General features: G+C 33.0%; 1 protein-coding gene across 2 annotated transcripts in view; it reads left to right on the forward strand.

The window, feature by feature from the left end:
• LOC117121546 (neurocan core protein-like) overlaps window positions 1-8,493 on the forward strand; it is a 15,753-nt gene extending 7,260 nt beyond the window's left edge. The window contains exons 1-3 of one of the 2 annotated variants that reach the window (XM_033266777.1): window positions 4,970-5,306; window positions 6,118-6,142; window positions 7,146-8,493. In XM_033266777.1, the coding sequence (XP_033122668.1) occupies window positions 5,016-5,306; window positions 6,118-6,142; window positions 7,146-8,068 (1,239 nt within the window). In that variant the 5' untranslated portion in view covers window positions 4,970-5,015 and the 3' untranslated portion in view covers window positions 8,069-8,493. Of the gene's footprint in view, window positions 1-4,969; window positions 5,307-6,117; window positions 6,143-7,145 lie in introns of those variants that run through there. The other variant, XM_033266778.1, reaches the window with a different exon arrangement.
• The last annotated feature ends 1,543 nt before the right edge of the window (window positions 8,494-10,036 follow it).

Genomic DNA, 10,036 nt, shown 5'->3' on the forward strand with positions numbered 1-10,036 from the left:
TCTTGTTTTTTGTGTAATAAAATACATAATTATATATTTATTTCTATAATATATGTTTTAAAACAATACATATATATATATATATATGTATATGTATATATATGTATATATATATATGTGAATATTACTAAGAAAACAATATACTTAAATTGGATTTCCACAGAACATAGTAAATTATAACTTTATTACACACAAAACTGAAACGAGATGCTTTTTGAAACGGCATTTAATTAACAAGATTTTACAAATATGTGTAGAAAAAGATATCTTTGTTAACTTTTGTTTAAAAAAATTAAATGTAAGTGACAAATTAAGTCTGTTACATTAAAAAAATATTTATCAATATTAAAATTACTTTGTATGTATATATTACTTTGTATGTATATATAAAACTACAACTATACTATATATATTAAAATTACTTTGTATATATATATAATATATATATATATATATATATATATATATATATATGATTAATAGAACAATTTCTTGCTGATTTACAAAACATATCTGATAATCAAAACGGATAAATAGTAAAGGGTCTGCAAATAATTGAAATCTTATTTGAATTTTAAGAATTAAATCTTATTTGATTTTGTATAAATGAAATTGCATGATTAATCAAACCTTACTCCCTATCTCTCTCTCCCTCTCTATCTCTCTCTATGATAAGCTCTTGTCTTGTTTTTTTTCACATTGGCATAACCCAAATTTGAGTGTATATAGGTGGTCGAATGGTTACATCTTTTATTCTACCAAATTTGAAATACCAAATTGGTACGGATGCTGTAACAGGCTCACCGATCAATAATGTTTAACTTATGAATATCATTTTCACTCTTATAAGATAAGATGAAAACATTATTAATCCCGTTTGGGAAATTATTTGCTTGTATACAAAAATTACAATAAAAAAAATATAATAGAAACTTATAGTCTATAATGAAAACGATTATTAAAATATTATGCATTAAAATCACGACATATAATACCAATCGTATCTTAAAATATTCTCTGTTTTACAATAACATTTGCATATATTTATATTCTTAGTATGCTTTTTTTAAAATTTATTATTGTTTTTAATTATCCTTTAAAAGCATTGTTAAATGCACGAATTCCTTGAGATATAAATGAATCAGCATACTAATTTGTGCGAGCTGAAAGTGATCTAAGTCTGCCACTTACGCTTTATTTTACGGCTAGCTATCTCAGAGTATAAACAGTGAATGTCATCCTCTAAAATGCTATGAAACATTTAGCTAAACGCTCGTGATGCACTGATTCCACCGACTGCTAACTCAGACCACCTTTAGACGCGTTACCACCCCAACATTCTATATAGTAGTTCCATGTAGGCTACTAAGAATAGTCGAGTTTTAAAAAAACGTAAAAGTATTATATTGCAAACAAGAAATGATTTAAGCTTGCGAAGGCTATACATGCTACGTCATAGATTCTTTATAATAATTACGATTTGTTCTAGAGGTTGCGTATTTTTTCCGAAAGTCTCCTTAAGCCGGGCACCCAAAGTACGCCCATCGGTGTTCGTCCGACGCCCGATTTTATGAAGAATGTAACGGCACGACGCACGCAAAGGATCGTGTTTAATGACTATCAGCTCAAGCTACTGCCACCGACTGCCCCGCCGTCTATGCTCACTGGAAGACGAGTTGGATTCGTATGACGCCGTAATAGCCCGGCAGCAGTGGTGGCGCCAGAGGTGGGCGTGGGGATATATCCCCCGTCGGGGAAGCATAGCCTCCCTCCCCGTCAGGGAATACGAGTAGATCTTGTCGGGGAATAAATAAATAAAAAACAAAATATGTACATGTAATATTCATTTAGCCACCATTATTGTTTTCATTGAACCATTTGTGTAAACTTTCGATCACAATAATAATAATAATAATAATAATAATAATAATAATAATAATAATATTTCAATGAGGCTAATTAAAAATGATTTGCGTTCTGTTATGACGAATGCTCGTTTGGATAGCTTCATGATGCTTGGAATACATCGTGATAGGGGAAAAAACCTTGACCTTGACAGTGTGGTTGACGAACTTCATGCAAAATTTCCAAAATGTAGAATTTCACTTTGAAGAATGATTTAAAAATACATCAGGTGGTTACATTGCATACTCTTTGTTTCTTGTTTTATTCAAAATGTTTTTTTAGTGTTGGAAGCTGATTTCGACATTTGAAAACATACATGAAGTCATATTATAGTAGCTCGATGCCTATCAAATAAGTAATAAAAATTCACCATAATTCGTCAAATATCAGTGGCTTCCAGAGAGCTTCGCAGCCCCTGGCCTCAGCCAAATGAGGCTCGCTTCACTCGCCTAGCCTCCCCAGAAGATTTGAATTTAAATCAATAATTTGAAACTCCTAAATTTTAAGTTAAGTTTAAGAACACAAAAATTACATATTATTACTTTACTTTAGATGAATATATTTTTACAAAGTAATTGCATTATAAGTCCATTGTCAGTTAAACCTCTTTTTAGGTAACGTCTCCCACTCTCTTGGAAATGATTACAGACATGAAGTTGTGAAACAAATTTTTTTTTTGTAATAATTGGAGAGAAAGAAGAACGTTTCAGACATTAGCGAAGTGAAAATTAACTTAGAAATCAATCAAAATCAATATACTATAAAAATTGGGTTTCTTCTGGGTTTGTATCGGTATGTCTAATACATTCTTTAATGAATAAATTAATACGTTAATGATGACAGCCCAGTCAGCCTGATGAAGGTCTTGTTGACAACAAGACAAAAAGCCTGCGTAAAAAGGCACCATCAACGTATTGGCTTATTCATTAAAAATTATATTAGAGAAACGTAGTTATGTAAACACATATTACGTATGTTACACGATATTACAACCCCTCCAATTTGATGAATTTGTTGTAACCAAGATCGTGCTTATCTGTATGATATTTTCTGCAATATACTGACTCGTAACGTGCTTACCTTAATGCAAGAAGAACTTCTTCTTACCCTACAATTCATTAGGCCCCATAAAAATAATTATTAGTTTATCACCCTATCAAAGAATGAAAACTGATGAGGGAGGGAGGTTTTTTTTTTTGTTTGCTTTTTTTTTTTTTGCTAATCCCGCCCCCATTTTACCGATGATCACAAGTAAACCAATGGTTAGAGACACATACATAAAAAGTCATAAGAATGGAATCAAATTTATATTTAAAAAATATGTTTTTGTTGTACCAGTAAGCATATTTGCAAGAAACCCTGAGATTTTCAAGTGAAAAAAGATGGAAAAAGGACCGTTTGAAATGAAAATATATGTTGATTGAAAAGAAAAAAAAAAGAAAAATTAGATTTTTCCCAAAAGTGATGAGGGAGCGGGTGATAAACTAATATTTGTTTTATGGGGCCTTAGCCATAGCATCCGCCTTAATCATTTCCTCATTCTTTCTACACCATTTAATGGCTAGTTTGAACTGAGACCTTGAAGTTTTCATGGTATCAAATAGTGGTCCAAATTTAGGTTTACCATCAGACCTCCATAAAAGAAAAGCTTCTCTTGCAATATTATGTAAATGATCATTTTACCCAGGTACATTATAGGATGACGTTGTTTTCGATATTGTACCAAAACATATATCAGAGGCTTTAACTAAACCGTTAACAGTATTTTCATACAATTTATCGATTTCATGCACACGACCCTCATTATTGCAACACATATTATTGCAAGCCATTGCATTGCTTTTAAGTTGTATAGTACAAACAATAAGAAATTTCACTATATAGATTAATGTTCTCATCAGATATTTTGTCCCAATGTACAGAATTACGTTTAATGTTGCAATCGTTATTCTTTTGTTTAATTTTAGCTTTGCACATTATTTTGTAATGAAATTGCAAAGAAAAATGATTCAAACACTAATAACTTTCCATCACAATAATAATAATAATAATAATAATAATAATAATAATAATAATAATAATAATAATAATATTTCAATGAGACTAATTAAAAATAACTTGCGTTCTGTTATGACAAATGCTCATTTTGATAGCCTCATGATGCTTGGAATACATCGTGATAGGGGAAGAAACCTCGACCTTGACAGTGTGGTTGACAGACTTCATGCAAAATTTCCAAAATGTAGAATTTCACTTTGAAGAAAGAGGATTTGAAAATCAGGTGGTTACATTACATACTCTTTGTTTATTGTTTTATTTAAAAAGTTTTTTAGTTTTTGAAGCTGATTATGACATTTGAAAACATACATGAAGTCATATTATAGTAGCTCGATGCCTATTAAATAAGTAATAAATATTATCCACAATTCGTCAAATATCCATGGCTTCCAGAGGGCTTCGCTTTGAAACCCCTAAATTTTAAGAACACAAATTACATTACTTTACTTCAGATGAATATATTTTTACAAAGTAATTGCATTATAATTCCATTGCCAGTTAAACCTCTTTTTAGGTAACATCTCCCACTCTCTTGGAAATGATTATAGAACATTTTAAGTTTGAAGAACAAATTTTTCTTTTTGTAATAATTGCAGAGATAGAAGAACGTTTTAGATATTAGCGAAGTGAAAATTAGGCCTGAAAAAATCAATCAAAATCAATATACTATAAAAATTTAATTTATTCTGGTCTTGTATCGGTACGTCTAATACATGTTGTATTGAATAAACCAATAGGTTAATGATGACAGCCCATTCAGCCTGATGAAGTCTTGTTGACAAGACAAAAAGCTTGCGTATTTAAAGGCACCATCAACGTATTGGTTTATTCAGTAAAAATTATATTAGAGAAACGTAGTTATGTAAACACATCTTACGTTTGTTACATGATATTACAATCCCTCCCATTTGACAAATTTGTAGTAACCTAGATCGTGCTCATCTATCTGATATTTACTGCAATATACTGACTCGAATATAAGTGCTTACCTTATTGCAGATAGAACTTACAAGATAAAAGACGTTATTCATTTTCTCCATACTTGCTAGACCATGTATGTGCTTGCTGTCTTGACATCCGTCTTTTTCTATTTGGGAGTCAGTATTACTCTTGCTAACACAGAGCAGTATGTTATTCTTAAACAGCATGTTTTGCTAGGCTGGAGTCAAGAGCTAAAGATGGTTAATCGCATTCAGTGTCTGTTGGCTTGCTCAAGAAAAACTTACTGTTTTTCTGTGAATTACAACCATCACGATAATATCTGTCAAATAAACAAGAAAATACGAGAGGACGCAAATGTTGGCGATTTCTTAGCAAACTCTTCAAACGATTATATGGAAAAGGTGAGCAACAAATAATAATAATTGTATAATAATTCTAGTAATAATAGTACTACTTCTACTACTGCTAATGCTATTGCCAATGCTACTGCTACTGCTGCTACTGCTACTGCTGCTACTGCAACTGCTATTACTACTACTACTACTACTACTACTAATGCTACTGCTGCTACTAGGCCTACTACTACTACTACTACTACTACTACTACTGCTGCTGCTACTACTACTACTACTACCATTACTACTACTACTACTACTACTACTACTACTACTACTACTACTACTACTACTACTACTACTACTACTACTACTACTACTACTACTACTACTACTACTACTACTACCGCTACTGCTGCTGCTGCTGCTAATGCTATTGCTAATGCTGCTGCTACAGCTATTAATACTACTACTACTATTAATGCTACTGCTACTACTAGGCCTACTATTACTACTACTACTACTACTACTACTACTACTACTACTACTACTACTATTACTACTGCCGCTACTGCTACTGCTACTGCTGCTGCTGCTACTGCTATTGCTAATGCTGCTGGTATTGCTACTGTTGCTACTGTCACTGCTGCTACTGCAATCTGAATCACTTTAAACACAGTTGTCTATTTATATTTTATAAATTTCCTAAATACTGTGTGTATATAATGCTACCATTGTAATGTACTGTATTTAATGATTTTGCTTGCGTTGCACATTATAAATTGTTTCAAAAAGTCATATGCATTTTATAATCAGCAGTTAAACGCTTATTTGAGTAGGCCTATCTGACTAGTGTATTGTATATTTGATATTTCAGGTGATCGATCGTGATAATTACAAACGTAAGTAAAATTGTCTACCTTTACGTTAATATAATTAAGCATCATCAGATATATGAATCCATTTCATGCGGAGTTTCATTATAATAAAAAAAAATAATAAATGAATGTATATAACCTATAGACCTAAAATATTGATGATGCAAAAAATAATGAGTTAGTTCACAATGAAACATTGTGTTAACAGCACATTTATTTTTCGAAAATGATAAGATTCAAGATTCAAGAAATTTTATTTGTCTTCATGATACATAAAAAGAAATTTTGGCTGTACAGCATTTCAAAAATTACAATAATTAAAAAGAATTAATACGTAATCTTCATTGTCTTCATTCGTGCCTAAAGATTCTTGACAAATATATACACGAGCAAAATGAATCGTTGACTCATTTGAAAGCCATGGATGTTCTACGTTGTTACAGATATATTACTGGGAATGGACTGTCTCGATGTACAGTATTCTAATTTCGATGAATTAATTCTTGATGTTATGTTTCTTTTGTATGTAAATTGTAAAAGTAAATGAACGCACCGTCAACTTGACGTTTACAACCTATTAGAAAGCGCATATTCAATCAAGTGATTTGATTTGATTTGAATAAAAAATCAACGGTATTCGTTATCGCTTTCGTAAACTGGCAAACCATCTCTGATATCTAATCTGAAAGGTAACCATTAATATGAAATTTTATTTCAGCCTTTTGAATAAACACAGAGTTCTATTTTTACTTTACATATCATATTGACAATATAGTCAATAAAACGTAATATTGTTCAGTCGAAAATTTCTATCAAGATAGACTTTCGAAAAAAAAGCACGATCTATTGTTTCAGATCCTTTCCATCCTACAAATTCCTTTTCTCAGATAATGTGGAGCGGTTAGCTGTACCGATCTCCGAAAACAACTACGAATAGGCTCAGGGATAGTTTCATCCCTTGTGCCATTAAGCCGGGCACACTGACTGGGCCCGAAGGTCGTAATATTTTGTACTTTTTGTATTTCAGATGGCGTGTATTTTATATCAGGCGAGAATGATTATGAATCTGCAATCGAATCATGCAATAATCATTTAGGATCCATTGCTTCTTACGAGCAGTTATACAACGCTTTTCAACCAAATCTAAACAACTGCAGAGAGGGTTGGCTTATCAGTGGCGAGATTGCATTCACAGAAATAACAGATGCTTGCACATTAAAACCACCAGAACAGCGTGGCAATGTGTTTCCTTGCAAAACATATCTGAGTGGGGTTTATTGTTACAGAGAATATAAAGAATCAGTAGATAAATTCGACTATTTACCAAAAACCCAACGGATCATTCGACTGACAGATAGTAACTCGAAGAAGTTGATTGCAGAAGATGGTGAGATATGTTGCCGTACTGAATTCAATGGTTTGCTTGCAACACCTCTTCACGTTTACAATAACACATTGTCACTAGGAGTTAATCTTTGCGAAACAGGGTGGCTTTCAAGCTGGTTGGCAGGTAATCCATGTAAGGGACATACGCCACCTGACTTCTGGCTTTATCCAGCAGGTAATCATATTCGTCTACGGAGTCTCAACGAAGAATTTAACGCATTTTGTTTTGTCCCACTCTCAAAAGAGAACCTAAATTACACTGATCCATTCCCCAATCATCGTGTTGTGAGTGGACGTGGAGAAAGTCGTTACTCTTTGAATTACTATAATGCCGGTGCTTTGTGCACAAACCGCGGCGGTAGAATGGCAACGAGAGCAGAATTACAGCACGCCTTGGATTCAGGATATGACTGTTGCCAGGCTGGTTGGGTCAAAAGTGGGGAGGTTATTTACCCTGTAATAATACGTAGAAATGGATGTGGCAATAAAAATGAAATAATCGTTAGCTGGGGTTTAAAAAATAAGACAACATATTCAGGAGACGTTTATTGTTATATGCCATAACGTAAAATGCAAAAAAGGGTCATAATGTTCGCAGAAAGAAATCATTATAATTTAATGATTATAAAGCCGGGCTTCAGTTAATTCGTAGGTATTTGGAGTATCTGGCAGTAGCTAGAACCTAGATCAAATGATCTTCTTCATGCTTTTGTAACATCAAGGCTAGATTGTTGTAACTTATTGCGATATCGTTTGCCAGCTAAGGATATCTTTCAAAACTTCAGCGAGTTCGGACTGCAGCTACCCGCTTGGTCTCTTTAAGCCCGATCATCACGCCTGTGTAAGGCACCTCATCGGCTTCCTGTAACACACAGTGGCCGACCGTAAGGGTAAATTGCAGGGTATGCTAAGTATTGCCATTGGATGTGACCTCGGCTATGCCTATTACTATATTATTTAAAATATACAATTTTAATAGAAAAGATTAATTTTACATGGACATTGTAATTCATACTTAAACAATACATTCAATTTAAATGTAAATATAATGACGTTAGCAAATAAATAACAATAATTTAAACGTGTACATAGTATCACTACTACAACAATAAGATTAATATTTTTCAATCTTATCTTATTATCATTTTTATATAGCCGGAGTTAGTTTCGACCTAGGCAAACCTTTGCTAAAAAGGTACACTTTCTCCATCAAAAGGCTTTTTCTATGAAGGGAATGACCTGTTCGAAAGCACGAACTCCTGTAGACCAAACCCAGTACCGTTACGATTTTTAATCGTACGGGAAATCCACTCACGAAAAATACATTAGAAAAAGTTGGTCAGGTAAAATCTGCAAAAATGTGACACCTTCCTCTAAATCCGACCGGTCTATGGTTAAGAATTATATTAGAAAAGAATAATACTATAGAAAATGTGTATTTTTGTAGTTAATCTAATTTCTGATAACATCAAGAGTTTTGGTGTTTCTTTTTGTTACCCTACGTCATAACTTAAGATTTTAATGCCATCGAACCTTTACTAATGAAAACAATATGTTTGATTAGAATTTATACAGAATATAGTAATTAACTTTGTTTTAAAAACCTTATGTAGATTATAGCAGTAAATATATCATTATGATCTAAACATTATACAAAATAGAGTGTTGTATTGCACAAAAATGATGCATATTTAAAATGTGGAAACAAAATAAAGGCAAATACTGTAAAGAAATTACCAAACGGTTAATGTATTTTGTATTTAGAACGAACGATATGCAAACTCCGAATAATGAAAGGTCCCGGCGGCATGATTTAACGTTTCGACATTTTGAAACGTTTGATCTTTATTGGGTCATCTTGAAGAGTTCTGTACTACTTGTTGTTACTAACTAATCTATAAAAATGAACTATGAGAAATATAATCTCAAAACATGAAGTTATTACCCTCGCGTCTCCGAAAGAGAGGTGAAGGGTGTTGCAATTATAGCGCGTGTCTGTCTGTGTTCGTGTCTCCTTCCGGGCGCAAAACTAAAAAATTAAATGACCGATTTACTTAAAATCTTTAAAACATTGACAATGTTACAACGTGTATCTCGGTCCTCCCTAAATTTAATGTTGATCTGAAGTAAGATGCAAATTAAAATGTTTCCAAATATTTTCGGGCCGGAAAAGAACAAGCCAACTCGAGCTGATCGTCCTCGGGCAAGAGTATGCTAGGCTTCGTTTGGCTAGGTCGAGCCGACATGTGCGAATAGACCATAGATACAATGCCGAGAATTACATTGCATACTCTTTGTTTCTTGTTATATTCAAAATATTTTTAAGTGTTGGAAGTTGATTTCGACATTTGAAAACATACATGAAGTCATATTATAGTAGCTCGATGCCTATCAAATAAGTAATAGAAATTCACCATAATTCGTCAAATATCCGTGGCTTCCAGAGGGCTTCACCCGATGCAGCCTCTGGCCTCAGCCAAATGAGGCTCGCTTCACTCGCCTAGCCTCCCCACCCCGTCGGTAGTTATATAT

The sequence above is a fragment of the Anneissia japonica genome, unplaced genomic scaffold (genome assembly GCF_011630105.1).
Source record: "Anneissia japonica isolate Jap-2015-1 unplaced genomic scaffold, ASM1163010v1 scaffold287921_len548085_cov176, whole genome shotgun sequence".
NCBI lineage: Eukaryota > Metazoa > Echinodermata > Crinoidea > Comatulida > Comatulidae > Anneissia > Anneissia japonica.